Source organism: Myxocyprinus asiaticus, chromosome 17, assembly GCF_019703515.2.
Source record: "Myxocyprinus asiaticus isolate MX2 ecotype Aquarium Trade chromosome 17, UBuf_Myxa_2, whole genome shotgun sequence".
Taxonomy (NCBI): Eukaryota; Metazoa; Chordata; class Actinopteri; order Cypriniformes; family Catostomidae; genus Myxocyprinus; species Myxocyprinus asiaticus.
Genome location: NC_059360.1, coordinates 3,929,052 through 3,948,907, shown reverse-complemented (window position 1 = coordinate 3,948,907; position 19,856 = coordinate 3,929,052). Strand labels below are relative to the sequence as shown.

The 19,856-nt window shown below is 37.8% G+C and overlaps 1 protein-coding gene across 2 annotated transcripts in view; it reads left to right on the top strand.

Moving 5' to 3' along the window:
* The first annotated feature begins 4,419 nt into the window (after positions 1–4,419).
* Positions 4,420–19,856, top strand: part of LOC127455347 (peroxidasin homolog) — a 103,285-nt gene continuing 87,848 nt past the window's right edge. The window contains exon 1 of one of the 2 annotated variants that reach the window (XR_007899662.1): positions 4,420–4,720. Coding sequence is in view for 1 of the 2 variants with exons in the window: in XM_051723161.1 (XP_051579121.1) it covers positions 4,536–4,720 (185 nt within the window). In the remaining variant the exon portion in view is untranslated. The remainder of the gene's footprint in view (positions 4,721–19,856) is intronic. The other variant, XM_051723161.1, reaches the window with a different exon arrangement.

The window sequence follows — 19,856 nt, the reverse complement described above, 5'->3', positions numbered from 1 at the left end:
TATATATATATATATATATATATATATATATATATATATATATATATATATATATATATATATATATACAGTATATATAAAGCCTATACTTTTTGCACAGTGACATTATTGAGAACTTCAAGGGGAAATGTTCTTAAAGGGATAGTTCACCCAAAAATGAAAATTCTCTCATCATTTACTCAACCTCATGCCATCCCAGATGTGTATGACTTTCTTTCTTCTGCAGAACACAAAAAAATATTTTAGGAGAATATCTCAGCCTTTTTAGGTCCATGCAATGCAAATGGGGTCCAAAACTTTAAAGCTCCAAAAAGCACATAAAGACAGCATAAAAGTAATCCATTCAACTCCAGTGGTTCAATCCATGTCTTCTGAAGCGATCTAATCTTTTTTGGGGGGTGAGAACAGATCAAAATGTAACTCCTTTTTCACTTTACATCTTGTCATTGCAGTCTCTAGGCACAATCATGATTTCAAGTTCAGTTACACTTCCTAGTGCTTGACGTATGCGCAGAGCGCTAGATGGCGCTATAGGAGGTGTAATCGAGCTTGAAATCATGATCGCCAAGGAGACTGCAGATGTTAAGATTTATAGTGAAAAAGGAGTTTTGGTCTGTTCTCACATAAAACCGAATGAACTGCTTCAGAAGACGGATTAAACCATAAGAGTTTATGGGTTCCTTTTATGCTACCTTTATATGCTTTTTGGAGCTTCAAAATTTTGGATCCCATTTACTTGCATTGTATGGACCAACAGAGCTGATACATGTACAGTTGTGCTCAAAAGTTTGCATACCCTGGCAGAAATTGTGAAATTTTGGCATTGATTTTGAAAATATGACTGATCATGCAAAAAAAAAAACTGTCTTTTATTTAAGGATAGTGATCATATGAAGTCATTTATTACCACATAGTTGTTTGGCTCCTTTTTAAATCATAAAGTTAACAGAAATACCAAGCAAAGTTCAGGTAGACCAAGAGAAGATTTTAGCCACAACTGCCAGAAGAATTGTTCGGGATACAAAGAAACACCCACAGGTAACCTCAGGAGAAATAAAGGCTGCTCTGGAAAAAGACGGTGTGGTTGTTTCAAGGAGCAAAATATGACGATACTTGAACAAAAATTAGCTGCATGGTTAAGTTGCCAGAAAGAAGACAATGCCACAAAAAAGCCCGGTTACAATATGCCCGACAACACCTTGACACGCCTCACAGCTTCTGACACACTGTAAGTTGGAGTGACGAGACCAAAGTAGAGCTTTATGGTCACAACCATAAGCGCTATGTTTTGAGAGGGGTCAACAAGTATTGTGCTCCTTGAAACAACCACACTGTCTTTTTCCAGAGCAGCCTGTATTTTTCCTGAGGTTACCTGTGGGTTTTTCTTTGTATCCCGAACAATTCTTCTGGCAGTTGTGGCTGAAATCTTTCTTGGTCTACCTGACCTTGGCTTGGTATCAAGAGATCCCCGAATTTTCCACTTCTTAATAAGTGATTGAACAGTACTGACTGGCATTTTCAAAGCTTTGGATATCTTTTTATATCCTTTTCCATCTTTATAAAGTTCCATTACATTGTTACGCAGGTCTTTTGACAGTTCTTTTCTGCTCCCCATGGCTCAGTATCTAGCCTGCTCAGTGCATCCACGTGAGAGCTAACAAACTCATTGACTATTTATACACAGACACTAATTGCAATTTAAAAAGCCACAGGTGTGGGAAATTAACCTTTAATTGCCATTTAAACCTGTGTGTGTCACCTTGTGTGTCTGTAACAAGGCCAAACATTCAAGGGTGTGTAAACTTTTGATCAGGGCCATTTGGGTGATTTCTGTTATCATTATGAATGAAAAAGGAGCCAAACAACTATGTGATAATAAATGGCTTCATATGATCACTATCCTTAAATAAAAGACATGCATAATCAGTCATATTTTCAAAATCAATGACAAATGCAAACTTTTGAGCACAACTGTATATATATATATAATTTCTTTAATTTTATTTTATTGCAAATATGACCTGAGAAAATGTTTTTTTTTCCACAATGTATTCAATTTGCAATCATAAAATTTAAAGGATTATTCCATAAGACTCCAGTGGTTTAATCAATGTCTTCTGAAGTGATCCTAATGGTTTAGTGTGAGAACAAATATAACACATTTTTCATTATAAATCTTGACATCTGCAGTCTCCTTGGCGATCATGGTTTCAAGCTCGATTACACTTTGGTGAACTATTTCTTTAATTATGATGAAAAATGCCACAGTGCAAAACATCTTAATGGTCCTAAACTTAGCATTAATCTTTTATGTGAAATTATTTTTATTTTATTTTTTTATTTTATTTTGAAATGATATTCAACCATATATTTTTTTTCTGACAATGAAGACAACATTTCCTTTAATAAAAATGCCATGCTTAAGTTTGTTATTTCTTTAAACCAAGCTATGTAGTATTAAAAATACTACTAAAAGACATCCACAAACTTTTAGTACAATTTATGCATTGAGTATTTTTATATGTGCATTCCTACCTTATCTAGCCATCAGGGGTCATCAATGATCATGTTTTGGAATAAGTACCAGACGCGCAATTACAAAAGAAGTTACTGAACAGCGCCCTCTGGACACAAATTTCTCCGTTTATTTTGGCATAAGACCAGGTACAGTAAGTTTGTTGGTTAACAGTAGTTAACTAACAATAAACAATACCTTTACAGCATTTATTAATCTTGGTTAATGTTAATCTCAACATATAATAATATAAATTGTATGTTAACATTAGTTAATGCATTATGAACTAACATGAACTAACAATAAATAATTGTATTTTTATTAACTAGCATTAACAAAGCATTAAATGCTGCAAAAATATAAGCATATTGTTCACTGATACCTAATGCATTAACTAATAGCAGGGTTGTGAGGGTTACTTTTGAAATGTTTTCCACTACAGATTACAGAATACATGCTGTAAAATGTAATTTGTAATGTATTCCGTTAGATTACTCAAGGTCAGTAACGTATTCTAAATACTTTGGATTACTTCTTCAGCACTGGTAGATTTTTTCACTTGTTTTGACTATAAAAACTCTGCCAGTACAGTAAGACAAAATACACATGTTAAAAATACATTCTCTGAAAAACATAAATATCTTATGCAGTGTTGTTTCTAAAACAAGATAAATCAAACTGATCTTGTTTTAAGGATTTTTAGATATTTTTACAGGAAAACAATACAAAAATTATTATTAAGAATATGACTTTTGCCCTAATATCAAAGGTCTTACTAGAAAAAAAGAAATTATGATCCAACGTGAATTTTCTTGATAAAAAAATATGATCATGTCTGGTAACATGTGCATGTAAAATGGCTAGAAATAGCGTTTTAGCTTAGCGTAAAGCTGACAATTTATACAAGGTTTATTTCTATTTCTTCTGCTCCAAACTTACTTCAAACTTACTTCTCTGTCTGCTCGTATGAATGTAACACATCATAACAAAGTGTTTCACCGCTGTTCAAATGCACTTTGGATTGCATCATTTATAAGTATAAATGTTTTCCACCTGAAAGGATTAAATATTAAATGAAACAAATGACAATAAAATGCAAAGTAATCTCTTCAGTAATCAAAATACTTTTTGAATGTAACTGTATTCTAAATACCAATGATTTAAACTGTAACTGTAGTGGAATACAGTTACTTATATTTTGAATTTTAAATACCTATTCCCGTTACATGTATTCCGTTACTCTCCAACCCTGTTAACTAATGTTAACATATGGAACCTTATTGCATGGGCGGACTGGGAAGAGAAATCGGCCCTGGATTTTACCAGTCGGCAGTATTTGATCCTTTTCTGCATATCGCAGCCACCTTCAGCATATCGCGGCACCATTTTGTGGCCCTCTTCAGCCAGTCGCGGCCCGTTCAGCATAACGCGGCAGCCTGTTTCAGCTTATCGCTGCCCGTTCGGCACCATTTCGCGGCTGGCCCACCGGGAAAAGTCCTGGTTCTCCCTATGGCCAGTCCGCCCCTACCTTATTGTAAAGTTTTACAGTTATGTTTTATGAGCAAAAAAATACACTTTTTCATTATTATTTTAAATTAATATTTTCATTTATTTATTTACTTTTTTCTTTTTTTCTTTTTGATAAATGCTTAAAAAATTATTTTGTACACAAAACAATAATGTTGTGTTTTCATGGAATATTACATTACATTACATTGAAATTTTTTATTATTTAGCTTTTAATTTTCAATTAATTATTTCTAAATTAATGGCTAATCCTACATTTTTTTTTTTAAGTTTAAGTTTAGTGCTTCATTTTGCGTACTTTAGTCCAGTAGCCAACTTCGGTAACGCACGTACTTTGAAGTATGTAGTAGGCGAAACTTCAGAAGGATGGGCTTTTATCCTGAGAATGATTGAGGGGACTGTGCTTGGTCTAGTACGCAGGCTGTAACACTGCCCTACTTTCCACAGGACTGCTCGATTCCTGCACACTGTTCTTGCGGCTCACTGGCCGGCCATGGCGTTGAGGACTGTCCGAAACTTACCTTGCTTTTTAAGTGCACTCGCCGTGTTGCTTCTCAACAGTGGCCCGTCCCGGGTGTTCTCGTGTCCGAGCCGCTGTTTATGTTTCCGTACCACTGTCAGATGTATGCATTTAAACCTGGAAACTGTACCTGCTATTCTTCCACAGACAACAATCCTGTGAGTACACGAGACTTTATTTCTCTGAGGGAAAGTTTACATGAAACGACTGTTAAAGTGTCTTATTTTGCATTTCTGCTCGGAAGAAGGGCCATTTAAAAGTTACACATTACTTTAGTAAGTTCTCGGAGTATATATGGTTTGTATGGAGCTCGCCGGTTATTTATTGAGTAGAAACGAATCTGAGGGCAGTTAAAGTTCTCGCTCTTTTGAACGTCTCGGTCTCGGTTCTGATTTACATTGTAACATTCCTCATCTGGACTAGTCTTTGTGTCGCGGACACAACGGCTGTGTTTCAAAACCTAGTGAGCTCCCTACCTAGTCAATATTTTTGGGCTTCATAGGCGCGATTCGAGTCAGCTCAGTTCACGCGCACATAGTCAGCTCAGTATGATGCCAAAAAGGTTGCATGCTCAAATGATTGCAAAAATAAATAAATTCTTTTTGTTGTTGTCGTTGTTGTTTTTAGCTTAATTCACCTTTGATGGCTAATGCAAGCGCTTATACTGCCCAAAAATGCTGCGCGCTCCTTTGATGCTCCAAAAATGCTGTCCAGGTAGGCACCTGACTAGGTTTTGAGCCACAGACGGCAATTCTTGACCAGTCTTCATCTAATTCAGAACAGCGTGACTTGACTGTATATAATGTTTCTCACAGACTTCCGCAATGGCACACTTCACATAACTCAGTGTTGTTGCATGTGTGCAAATTTAGCAAATGTGTATTTGTTTTATTTTTATATTGTATGGATGTTTAAAGCTGTCTTTGGATGGGACAGCCAGTCAATCTAACAACTGTTATTTCCCCCCTTTATTTCACCTCTTTTGAGTTCAGGTGTTGGCTTCAATGCTTTGATGTAATTGCAACAGTAACAGCCTTGTGTTACACAGTCTGTCCTGACTGATGAATGAATGAATGGCTTTTTCAACGCTTCTTTTATGCAACTCTCTGTGTTAAAGCAGTACTGTGTATGCTCAGCACTCAACAAGTCCAGGATTGATTAGATGATTATTAGATGTGTACCACTTTAACTAGAATGTCACACTATCAGAGTCTGCATCCGAATGAAAGTGTCTTTTCAAAATTATTTTTACGTAGCTCATTGTATGTATCGCGGCGAAATAGACACAAGAATCGCTACAATGACTTTTATTCACTTTCACACAAATCACGAGTAAAATGGAAGATTATCAGCTAATAAACACTTACTTTTTGCCCTGTTCCTCACACAATGCTATCTTAGGACATCTAACACATAGGCAATACATTTTAACATTTGCTTTACATAATCAACTACTGTACATTTGCAAGCTTGTTAGAGTGTGATCAAATTGCGCGGTGGTTCAACTGACAGAGCATTGCCGTTGCGATGCAAAGGACTGGGGTACGAGTCCAGAAGAGCACCTTGTCTGTTTGGGAGAACAGAACTGAGTTCACCTCAGAACTGCTGCGATACTGCGAAAATGTCACCACAGTCACGTAATTTTCATGAGATCAGGCTGTAAAATTCAGAGCTGGCATGTTATGAATTGTAAGATAGCGAGTGTGTATCCCCAAATCCTCTGAATTTGTGATACATTCCTCTGCTGGTTTTAATAGTCCCATGTGACAGTTGTGTGCATTTGTTGCCAGAACCATAATGCATGTGTGCAAAGAGACAGAGAGGCCCATTCACATTTGAAGCTGATTGCAAGTGAGTGGCTCAAACTTATCGGGGGTGCAGAGCGCTCTCCATTAGCTAAACTCACTCCTGCATCGACACACTGGACTTAGCAAAAAAAGCCCCTCCAGTTCAACACTGCGCTGACCACAGCTGATTAACTGACCTGAGGCCTGGTGGAAGAGAACCCAATTTTGCATGCTTACACACTGTTATCATATAAAATCAAATCACTTTATTGTCACACAACCATATACACAAGTGCAACAGTGGGTCAGTCGTGACAGTGATGAGACATATACCGATTTACAATAAACATCAGATTTACACAGCACAATTTAAAATCTAATATACACATAATTACACATAACACAATATACAAATAATAACTTACAATGTACAGTATACAATACACAATATAGAATACACAGTATACAATAAAAAATAATATATATAAATATGCAATATGTTAAGGCCTCTTATTGTGTCTGAGCTATAAAGGAGTGTGTTAAGTTCATGGACTGCTCACTTAATAAACTTTACATACTTGATAGGCTTAAAAACAAATTGTGTAATTCTCCATTCATTGTGTAATTCTTGGATCATTCATACCAGGGTTTAAACCTGCAACCTTTAAGTTGCCAGTCCAACGCTCAAAATTCAGCAAAAGGAGGTCGAAAGTTCTGCGGCAGAATTTGTCTCTGCTAACCGGAATTGGAACCACTGCCACCGGTTGCTAGAGGTCTGCACAGGCCTTAAAATGAAACCCGAACACAACCCGTGTTCATTATTATATTTTATTTGATTAATGTTTTATTTTTTGATGATAACATTTAATTAAAACATAAAACATGAAATCCAGAAAAATTAAAATGGAAAATGCAGAATTTGCAAGACTTTATGCAGTTCTTTTAATCAAGTCCTTTTCTGTGTAATTTCATCAGTAATCTGAGACTATTTATTTGTTGCCGAAGTATCTATTTAGTATGGGTACAGAGGTACCAGTGCTGGTTATTGTACCAAAACCAAAATTTTGGTATCAGAGCAACAAATCATGTGTAACAGTGTAACAGTCACATTAAAGGTGCAATATGTAATATATTTACTGTACTAAAGCATAAAATTATTGGAGCTTTTCCACTGCATGGTACGGCTCGACTCGACTCTGCTCACTTTTTGGGGGTTTTCCACTGTGGATAGTACCTGGTACCTGGTACTTGTTTTAGTAACACCTTGGTTGAGGTTCCAAGCGAGCCGAGCCAATACTAAATGTGATGTCAAAACCCTGCAGATCACTGATTGGTCACTGAGAGAATCGTCACTACCAGATTCACTGGATTTGCGACATGGGACATCAACCCGCTAGTTTTAAAGTTAGCAACAGCGATAGCAGTATCATTTGTTCACGTGACTTTCGAATCGTAAAAAGAAATGGCTGTGCGCAAAACCACGCCGTGGTCAATAAACGAGGTGCAGACGTTCCTCTCGTTAGTAGCCGAGGAGAGGATCCAACAAGAGCTGGAATGGGCGACGCAAAACGAAAAAGTCTTTCAGGAAGTGTCTCAGCAGTGTCTCAGCAGCTGTTGGCCACACACGGCGACCACCGGACCTACCAACAGTGTAGGGAAAGGTTAAAAAAACTTAAAAGTGACTACAGAACCATCAAGGACCAAAACAGCGGGAGTGGTTCAAACAGAAGTAATTGGAAGTGGTTTGACCAAATGGACGCTATCTATGGCAATAGATCGGCGAGCAATGGGAGGGAGAGTGCCCTGTTGATGGTACGTTAACTCTATTTTTTTGCTTGAAAGCTTCACTTTATTTAGTTGACCAGCTACTGCTTTGTTGTGTGTTTGTGTTGCGTTTAAGATGATGTCACGGCAGTAGAGGCGGCGCAACTATGACGATCAGCCTATAATCCCACCCACGTTGAGGCTGCACTAAACTGCAGTGGAAAAGCAAGCTCAGAAACATAAAGCAAACAGAGTCGAGTCGAGTCGAACGGTAACGTGCAGTGGAAAAGTGCCATATCATAATATGTTATCAGAGATTTAGGAAACATGCTAAGTTGAAATACTGGCTCCTCCGAAAACAGTGCTACAGCCAGTATATTCTACTTTGAAATGTCCGTTCCGGGCCGGAATTTCTGGAACCTGACCCAAACTCTAAGTCATACTTGGAAAAACTGACCCGAACCCAGCCCGAAACCCGACAGTTTCTCGGGTCCCGTCGGGCTCGGCTCGGGTTGCAGACCTCTACCAGTGACTGAAGCCGGAAGTGTTGTCGAGGTGAATTGTCCACAGAGTGGTGCCAAAAGTAAGTTTTATTTTTATTTGTAAATGATGTAATACAGTCAACAGGAATGCATATTTTATTTACCATACACCCTAACCCCAACCTTAAACCTAACTGTCAGTGGAGTAAAAATGTAGCTAATTTTAGAGCGAATGAAAGAAATCATGCTCCCCATTGTTTATGAGAATTAGATTACTTCCTGGTTTCCACAGGACCAGAACCCATATCTCAGACCAGTTACGCCACAGACAACACAATTAAATTGACGCCGAAATGTCTGATGGGGGATGCCGCTTGTCAGTAATTCGGTAGAATGGGGTCGACTTCAGGGTACATGAACATTCGGAAGCAGCATGTTGATTTCCAGTGCGATCTTTTTAACTATAGATGGGTTAGTTCAGAGCAACGTGAGCCTGCATATCTTGGGTTCACGATATTAATAGATTATTTATCGATGAACTGAACTGCTTACTACTGCCACAATTAATTAATCATGAAAAGTGTCGATTACAGCATTCCATTTATTTCTTCTCCCATTAAGTAAAGTCTTTGTGCAGCGGACTAAAGCGGAGCATTGTAACCAATTCAGCTGTGTGCATGGATGCAGTGGCAAACCGCCTTTTAAAATGTAAAATAGTCCTTCACATTTTTGGTGGTAGAAGCCTGTATTGTTGTACTGTCTATGACTACATTTACATGGACACCAGAAAGCGGCTTATTGCGAGAAAACAGTGTTCCCATTTACATGTACTGTATAAGTAGCGTACTCTTTACTCCTGTATACATGCGTCGATCAGTAAGCAGCTTTCTCCACAGCAATGTAATTTTCCCGTGACACTTGTGTAAAAAAAAAAAAAAAAAAAAACAATATCCGAGGAAGACTTCACACTTTTATTCCCCATTGCTTTGCTTTATTTCCAGAAATGCCAGAGTTGTTGCTGTGTTTGTTTCCTTAACTTTCCATGCAATGAAATAATAATGGGGTTTTCCTCTAACGCAAAACTCTGGGATTCCCTCGATGTACAAGCGCATATACGTGAACATGAGGGACCATCAATATTTTACATTGGTGTGTATAAATGAGAATAGTTTATAGTGTATGTGCTTTTCCCACTGTACTCCCAAAAATGTTTTGTTGACTTGTTGTTGGGCTCCATCCAAAGACGTTTTTTATCCAGTCTGTTCAAACATGCGCACCCTTCAAAAACCTGTAACAATAGAGGGCCTGGGTAGCTGAACGAGTATTGACGCTGACTACCATCCCTGGAGTCGCGAGTTCGAATCCAGGGTGCTGAGTGACTCCAGCCAGGTCTCCTAAGTAACCAAATTGGCCCGGTTGCTAGGGAGGGTAGAGTCACATGGGTTAACCTCCTCGTGGTCGTTATAATGTGGTTCGCTCTCGGTGGGGCGCGTGGTGAGTTGTGCGTGGATGCCGCGGAGAGAGAATGCTTCTTTTTGCAAAAAACCTGGAATAAACTGTTTTCTTTTGCGCACGTAAACATGGTCAATGTCTTTGCCTTTGCTTGTGTGGAGTCTCTCCACATTTACCATATATTATGGAATAAAGACAAAAGAGGAGGAAGCTTTTGCATAAGGATAAGGTTAGAACCAATGTGATATTTTGGAGACCTTTTTTGACAGTATTAGGCCACGTCCACGCTAATACGTTATCATTTAAAAATTCATTAATTTTGCTATGTTTTGGCCAGCAAAAATGGACCCTTTGCGGATTAATAACAGCTGTGCTTGAGTGCGCAGGCTCGTTATCGTGTCGCAAGTAATTGAGTCATAAGTGTCCCAATGTCCAGTGGATAAACACCCTTCCCAGTACCCGAATTCGTGTTCACGATATACTGATTCACGACATAAGGAGCTGATTTAGAAACACCCATTGTTAAAGATAACTTTTACTTTGTATTTTGTACAACCTTCACATTGCATTCCTTCAAAGGCAACAGAAAGTTTACTTGGAACATAAGGACAATTGGGTTTCAGACCGTACATGGAAATGATGCAGGGCCACGATTCTTACTCTTTTCCCCCTGCATGCGCAGAAAGGGTATTTATTTATTTTTTTCCTTTTTCACCCAATTTTGGAATGCCCAATTCCTAATGCATTTTTTTTTTTTAAGTCCTTGTGGTCACGTAGTGATTTGCCTCAATCTGGGTGGTGGAGGACGAATCCCAGTTGACTCTGCGTCTGAGACCACCAACCCACACATCTTATCTTGTAGCTTGTTGAGCGCATTGCCACGGAGACATAGCGCGTGTGGAGGCTTCACGCCATCCACCGCGTCATCCACGCTCAACTCACCACACGCCCCACTGAGAACGAACCACATTATAGTGACCACGAGGAGGTTACCCCATGTGACTCTACCCTCCCTAGCAACTGGGCCAATTTGGTTGGACTCTGGCTGGAGTAACTCAGCACACCCTGGGATTCGAACTAGCAAACTAAAGAACTCCAGGGGTGATAGCCAGCGTCTTTTACCACTGAGCTACCCAGGCCCCTTGCAGAAGGTGTTTTCAGACATTTCAGTGTGGACGAGCAACATTTAGAAAACGTCTGACAACAGCAATGTGGATGGGGAGTGTTTAGAAAATGAAAACTCTGTTTTCAAATGTATCTGGATTATTGTGGAAGCAGCCTTAGAAAAAAAATGTTATCAAATGCCAGCATGGATGTGTATACAATATATCATACTGCAGGTTGTGCTGCCAGTAATCCAATTTATTATTAAACTTGATCTTATAATTGCTCGGAGGATTGATGGTGCTGCACATGTTTTCACTATGGAAACAAACACATGATATCTCCATCAAAATATCTTTGTTTGTGTTCCGCAGAAGAAAGAACGTCATATGAGATTAAAACGGCATAAGGGTGAGTGAATGATAAGCCCAGTTGTTTAACAGCATGAGTCTGCTGGCCACTGCAGTCTGACACAATGCAAAACTATCCCTGAAGAACTTGACTCTTTCTGCTGCAGAATTATGTATTTTCATCTGTGTTTTCAGATTAGTACTAGTATAAAGATTTTTGCTGAAACTTTTCTCCTCTTTACCATGACACACATGCCGACCCCTGCTGGTTTAGATAATGACTGTCAGATTCTCAGCACTTTTTTGCATAAAAGCCCCGATATACTTCCGGAGAAGTTCATCTTCGTTCTTCGTTCAGGGGTTAAAAGAAATTCTAAGGGTACGTTTACACGGCAACGATGTACTAAAAACGAAAAAGTTTTTCCTTTGCATTTTTGAAAAGTTTCACGTACAGACGACAACGTTGTCAAAACAATCCCCGTTCACACGGATCCGCGAAAACGACTAAAAATGCTGTATTATGCATGCCAGGCCAGTAGTTGGAGATGTCACTTTGTAAAGAAACACTACGCGCCTGCGCATATAAGCATTCTTCCACAGAGCGGTGAATACAAACAATGAAGATGGAGAAAGCATCGAGCAATTTTGTCTGGACGGACGATGAGGTTTCTTTATTACTACAATTACTTTGCTGGAGAAATGTCAATAAACTCAAAATCTTGAGAAGCACAAACACAGTCCTGTAGTCCCCCATTGTAGTTTTGAATGTCTCGCGTGTTGTTTTGAAGTACTGGCGCGCATGCCTATAGACTGAACACGTAATACTCATGTGCATGACGTCATTGTTTTCACAAATTCGCATTTTTGTATGTTTACACGGAGACGATAATGGCATCATTTTCAAAAACTTGCACTTTGAAACCCGTTTTCAAAAGTTTGCGTTTTCAGGCCCCAAAACGCCGTTGTCGTGTAAACGAACAGCCAAAACATATTAAAAGTTTTCAGTTTTTAGTTGAAAACGTTGTCGTGTAAATGGCCCCTAAACAGCTGAGCAACGGTATACTATTTCCGAACATCCAGACACCCACCAGACCGCTGTGGGAGGCGTTTAGAGGAGCATTTAAGTATGAGGATGCTACATTTAAAACTTAAAAATGTTTTATCAATGACTTTATTCTATGAGTCAGTAAAAGATGTTGATTTAACCACCCGATGATGAATTAAAGTAAAACATATGCAGTAGAAAATGTTTAATTTGTCTTGTTTACATTCTGAATTCATGACGTTAATACGCTATACGTGGCCATAATATGTGCCGATTACACACCATTATTGTAATTTATGATGACACTGATTCATTTGCACCAGCTCACTAATAACTCTGTACGCCGGTGTGTGCATGCTGAATACTGACTGAACAATGTCAACAAAGTAGTAGGTGGAGCTTCAGGTCACACCTAGCGATGATGTGGACCAATTACTGTAAGAAAGTGTTTAGCAGCCGGTTAGAAGTTTTCCTAAAAGTTTGCCCAGGCTGTTATGAACCAATAAAAACAAAAGCAAAAATACCTTCTTTTTGGACAGACTTTGTTCTAAATGACACCATACCCATTTGTTCTTTGATTTCTTATGAAGTATATCTGGGTCTTTATGCAGAATATACAGACAAAATGTCCAACCTGGTATCATAGAATCACAGTTGCATTACATAACCAACTACATTTATAAGCTTGTAAGAGCACACGAGTCAACACGTGAGCCACAAAATGGTGTGGTTGCTTCAGCTATTGTGTTTTTCATCTCACATTTGCTTTTTATGATACTTTTGGTTAGGTTTACACTGGTGGCCAAAAGTTTGGAATAATGTACAGATTTTGCTCTTATGGAAAGAAATTGGTACTTTTATTCACCAAAGTGGCATTCAACTGATCACAATGTACTATATAGTCAGGACATTAATAATGTGAAAAATTACTATTACAATTTGAAACAAATGTTCAGAACTTCTTAATCAAATAGTGATGGTGCTTTTTACATCAGTAATGTCCTGACTATACATTGTGATCAGTTGAATGCCACTTACGAAAGTACCAATTTCCATCTGAAACAGCAAAATCTGTACATTATTCCAAACTTTTGGCCGCCATTGTAGGTTTAAAGGGATAATTCGCCCAAAACATAAAAATTCTCTTATCATTTACTCACCCCCATGCCATCCCAGGTGTGTATGACTTTCTTTCTTCATCAGAACACATTAAATAGAAACATATCTCAGCTCAGTAGGTCCTTAAAATGCATGTGAATGGTGATCCGACCTTTGAAGCTCCAAAAAGAACAGACAGTCATCATAAACGTCATTCATACGACTTGCTTTTAGTGGGAAAAAGATCAACATTGAAGTACTTTTTAACTATAGATCATTGCTTCTGGTCAGCAGTAGTATACGCATTCATGAGAGGACGGAGATCACGTGGCCTCGTGTGACGTATTCGCGTTGGCATGTTATGGATGTAACATCACACTTTTCTCTCAGTTGAGATATCCCGGATGAGCACACAAACGCCCCATTGTGATTTAACAAACAGATACAGATCTAAACCAAAACCAACAGAGCTTCTGTACAGCATTCTTCCTACTCAATTGTAAACAGCACCGCTCTTCCTGGTGTGTCACACGTGCATCTGTTCTTGCGTGAACATGCCAACACAATTATGCCATACACGCGTACTGCTGCGAACAGGAAGCGACGATTTATAGTTAAAAAGTACTTATTAGATCTTTTTCGCAACAAAAGCAATCGTTTTTCTTTAGAAGACATTAATTTAACCAGTGGAGTCGTATGGATGACGTTTATGCTGACTGTCTGTTCTTTTTGGAGCTTCAAAGGTCGGATCACCATTCACTTTCATTTGAAAGAAACTACTGAGCTGAGATATGTTTCTATTTTTCTTTAAATGTGTTCTGCAGAAGGAAGAAAGTCATACACACCTGGGATGGCATGAGGCTGAGTAAATGATGAGATAATTTTCATTTTTGGGTGAGCTATCACTTAAAGGTTTAGGGTAGGGAGGTCTGTTTTCTTGATTTAAAACTCGATAGATCATAGGGCTGGGCGATATATTGAAGATTCATGATATTATCGCGATATTTTGCTTGACGATATAAAATTAAGCAATATTGTGAATATCACGATGATTTTAATGTGCTTTTTATTTGGCCATTAAGTTTAATAAAAAGCACATCAGTAGACTCATTTCACTATCCTTCAGGACAGCAAAATTTATCAAAATAACACCAACATGGCAATATGGTGATATGTGATTATAAAACTGCAAAAGGCTGCGATAAAAGACAGATCTGTGTGCACTTCAGAATGGGTGATGGGCTGTTCTGTGCACGTGTGGGACTCATGTGTTTTTACCGCTTATAGAGCAGATCACATGCATTGTGAAAGAAATAAAGTACTGAATGTTCAAGCATTCGCGCAGTTCCAAACTTTAGTAACCGCTACAAATTATTATACAAATCTACAAAGGCAGCACAGTGTAACAGAAAAAGAGTGGACAACAGCGCTTCACTAGATGTGGAGCATTGTAAACTACACACAGCACTTTCGTGTCAAAATAAAAGCTCCATGTGAAGTTCAAAATAAAAGCTCCATGTGAAGTTCAAAATAAAAGCTCCAGGCAAAGTAAATAGGAAAGAAATACATTACTTTTAAATAACAAATCTAATCCTCAAAATAATAATGATAACTCAGTATTATAATAATAAACTTGACTGGGTCCCACAGTAATAATTTGATAATAATTTAAATATCATGCAGTATTCAACCAGATTTTCAAAAAATAAGTGGAATAGTTTTTGCACACCTTGTTTTTTAGTAAAAATATATGAAGGTAAATAGTGCATATCAATGACAATGATTACATCTCATTCTCCCTTGTGTTCATTTAGTGCAAACCTGTAGGGAAACATGCCTTTTTTTAAATTATCAAATAGATTTTTATTTAATGCCTTTAAAATATTGAATCTACTTGGCAACAATGGCTGTTTGCATGAAATTATGGTTCCTCTGATTAAAAAAAAAATAAAATAAAATAAAATTCACTTTTGAGCCATTTCAGATCAAATACATATCGAGATATATACTGTATATCAACCACAGTGTTCCTAATAAAGTGCGAAGTGAGTGTTGATTCATTACATTCTGTACGCATTCCAGAAATATCTCATGAAAGTGGCCAATTCCTGAGAGCTCCTAAGAAGGCATTCATACACAAACACTTCTTGCATTATTCAGAGGTGATGACATATTAAAGGTCTCACTGATTAGCATTAACTGCTGCAATGTTCGCTTAGCTAGCAAGGCATATTAGCAAAGAGTTCCACTGAGTTGTGGTGTTCTTGACAACCACAACTTGCTTGTTTTTGCAGGAATTTCAGGATTGTGCCTACTGAGTTCTCTTTTAGCTTATCTCTTCTGGCTTCGTTTCCCAAAAGCATCGTGAGGATGGATACTGAATGTCTGTTGTAACCAGTCGTGACATGGTGAACACATATTACCTATTTAAAAGCTACAGAATCAAAATGTTGTATCGATATCAACTCATTTTTAGAAGTATTACTCATCAACAAAAAGAACATCCCTCTCCATCCTTATTTTTTCAGAGTGTTTGGACGCAAATTGATTTTTCTCTGAGATAATTCATATAGTCTAAATGAGTTACGTAAGAGAGAAGCAGCATTGTCTGGAATTTGCTGCAGTCAGATATTTGTCAGGCATTCATTCTCTGTGCCATTGTGGAATGCAAAGCCAGTAAAATCCCTAAAGCTTTGCTCATTTGCACAGAGGAGATATGGGGCCAGATAGTTATTAAAAGAACACACATGACGCTCTCTTCCTGTGCCAGGGCTTAGGGGAGTGTTCGCTTTACCATTTCAACATTAAAACATTAAAAGTGAAGCCTGATATATACCGAGAACCTCTAAGAACAATGTGTGATCACTCTATAATGTGGTGTGCTAGAACATAAACCCAGAGCAATATCCTTCAGCATAACAGAGGAGGACGTCTTGTTTCTTAGATGATTCCTTGGCAAATCCATTTGCTGCATTTGTTTGACTGTATATTATTCTGTATACTGCACTGAATGTTTCATACATAACAGACACATGTAAACTGTTGCTGTCCAGCTGTTTGTGTGGCATGTGAATGACTTTATGTTAAAGGAATGTTTGGGGTTCCATACAATTCAAGCTGTATTGACAGCATTTATTGAATAATAGTAGTAAATCTTTATTGTCCCTTTAAAGGGTAATTTCTGTTGCAGCATCTGATGACAAGCACCTACAGTACATACAAACAATATGCAAAATAATAACAAATAAAACAGAGATAAATCACAATGGATATATGTCAATTACAATGGAAAGTAATTTAGACTTCAGTAATTTAGTTAAAAAATCAAGGTTATAGTGAGGCACTTACAATAGAAGCATGTGAGGTTAATGCAATAAACCTTAAAAAGTACTGCCACGAGACTTAAACATTGTACATACAGTATTAGCATTAAACTAGTGTGATAGAATCAATAAGTGACCTTGTCTATGCAAACTGCAACCAGATTTTAAACTTTGATGTAAGGACAACATAACGCAGAAAGGTACTTTATGTGGAGCAAACTCCACTAGGGCTGTCAACAGGGCTGTGAATTTTTCACTTAAATGTTACCAAAATTCAAATTATTTTCAAATTTTAAAGACATTATTTAAAGAAGAGGAAAACAGCATCAAGACATCAGTGATCACCAGATTTTTAAGTCTCTGAATTCCACAAGAGGGCGCAACGAACCAATATAACAGCACTGTGTTATAATGTTTATTGCAAAGAACATACCTGGCTGTTAACAATAGTGCATTCCGGGGGCCTGGGTAGCTCAGTGGTAAAAGACACTGGCTACCACCTCTGGAGTTCACTAGTTCAAATCCCAGGGCATGCTGAGTGACTCCAGCCAGGTCTCCTAAGCAACCAAATTGGCCTGGTTGCTAGGGAAGGTAGAGTCACACGGGGTAACCTCCTCGTGGTCGCTATAATGTGGTTTGTTCTCGGTGGGGCACGTGGTGAGTTGCCTCCACACGTGCTATGTCTCCTTGGCAACGCGCTCAACAAGCCACGTGATAAGATGCGTGGGTTGATGGTCTCAGATGCGGAGGCAACTGGGATTCGTCCTCCACCACCACTACGCGACCACGAGGACTTAAAAAGCACACTGGGAATTGGGCATTCCAAATTGGGTGAAAAAGGGGGAAAATCCCCCCCCCCCAAAAAAACAATAGTGCATTCATTTTAAACTAAAGGCTTAAAAAATCAATAAATTGAATTAGGGATGTCCAGATACATTATTCAAGTAACTGTAACTTGATATTCGTGACTGGTAGAATCGGGTCCCACACTCGTGAAGTTGTGATTGTAAAAATGCTAAGATACAAAAACCAGTACCATTTGACGTACAAATGTCATTCCTTAAACATTCAGCACACAAATTAAAATCACGTTAAGTCCTACTATGATTATTAACTACAAAGGCTTCAATTTAATGAGATAAATATACAGTTGCACGGTATTATTGGCCGTTAACCGGGAAAAATCAAAATATTATTATCACACCGATAATGGGATTACTGCCGATATTTTCGCTGATAATTTGTTATGGTTTATTTGCTTGCGACTGAGAATCTCTTGACTGCCTGCGGCATCTTTCCTTCAGGCAGAGACTCGGACAGCCGCAAGCGACAGCGTGTCTGTGTGAGGAAGAGCCAAGCTCATGTCGCTCTGTGTGGATTAATTCAACACTTCTGTACCTTGTTATGTTGTTTTTGTTCTGGTTTTAATTCAGGTTCATCTGCTGTGAGAAACAATATGCCATTTTCCATATTCTAAGGGCTGGAGTTGAGGGGAAATGCGAAGATATGACATCCCCCTTGTTGCAAGAAATATGAAAAAGCATCCCCCTTGTAAAACCACCATCCCCACTTACCATCCCTTTTAGGTCAATTGTGTCATGTATTACTTAGAACTAATCATGCAAGTAAAATATTAAATTTTCTACATTTGATAAATAACAGACTTTAAATAATGGCGATTTGTCAGTCAGAATTAGATTTCCACATGTGTAAGGTTGCCAGATTTCTATAGGTGAAATCCTCCAATCAGATCTTGACACTTGTACAGTTTGGATATATTCTGCCTGAGAGATGCTTTAGTAATGCAATCTGGCAACCTTAAGCGTGCAAGTTCTTTCTCCACTGCGAAAAGATGTAGTTTTTTTTTTTTAAACACTGGCAAACAGGTGTGTTGGGTTTTGATTTGTCCTTCCTAGTGTTCACATGAAACTTACACCACTGAAGGTAATGTAAGTTTTCAAAAGTTTTGCGCACTTTCAAAAATGGCCAAGAGAATATTATATTTATTTAATATTATATTTATATAATATATTATACTATATTATATATATTTTGTTTTTCTTTAAAAAAAAAAAAAAAAAAGAGAACAGAATGTAATGTAAGTTACAACATGTACATGTTTTAATTGAAACAGTTTTCGTGGTTTCACCCATAAAACGCTTTTGTGTGTAGAACAACTTTTTTGACACCACTGTTTAAGCATCCTTCATAGAAACAGCCCAAACTTCCTTTACTAGTTCAGTTATTGGAGTAGAAAACATTTGTGTCTGTGACAGTGGACGACCGATCTAGAAAAAAATATTTTTCATGATCATAACTTGGATTCTTTATACAAGATTCATAATAAAATACAATAACAGAGGGTAACAGGTGCATATTATGGCCATGTGTCCTAAGAGTCAACGATGAAGTGATCTATTACATTAAAAATACATTAAACAAAATGCTATTCACACAAACCATTTACCTGAATACACCTCTTCTATGATGAGCATATTTTCCATTTCTGAGTTCAAAGTCATATTGATATTTTTCTGGGGCTTAGAAGTGAAAAATGTCTTGTGGTGTCCAGAGACACAGTCTCATTAAAAGCTGAAATTCCTGAAAAATAAAATGTTGGCATGACTAGTGCAGAATAATCTTTTATTATTATTTCTTACAAAAATAAGCAGTGAAACAATTGTTTTAAAATATGATTCATATTTAAAAATGCTTTTGTCCACCAAATCAAAGTCATGGTGTAACCAACATGTAGGTAGCCATTTTGTTGTTTATGTTGGCCATAAAAAACATAAAACAGAGAGGACACCTTTAGACCTTCAAGACTGAGCATGAAGTTTTAAAAACATCTGATATTTATTGTGACATTTTTATGAAAATTCACATTTT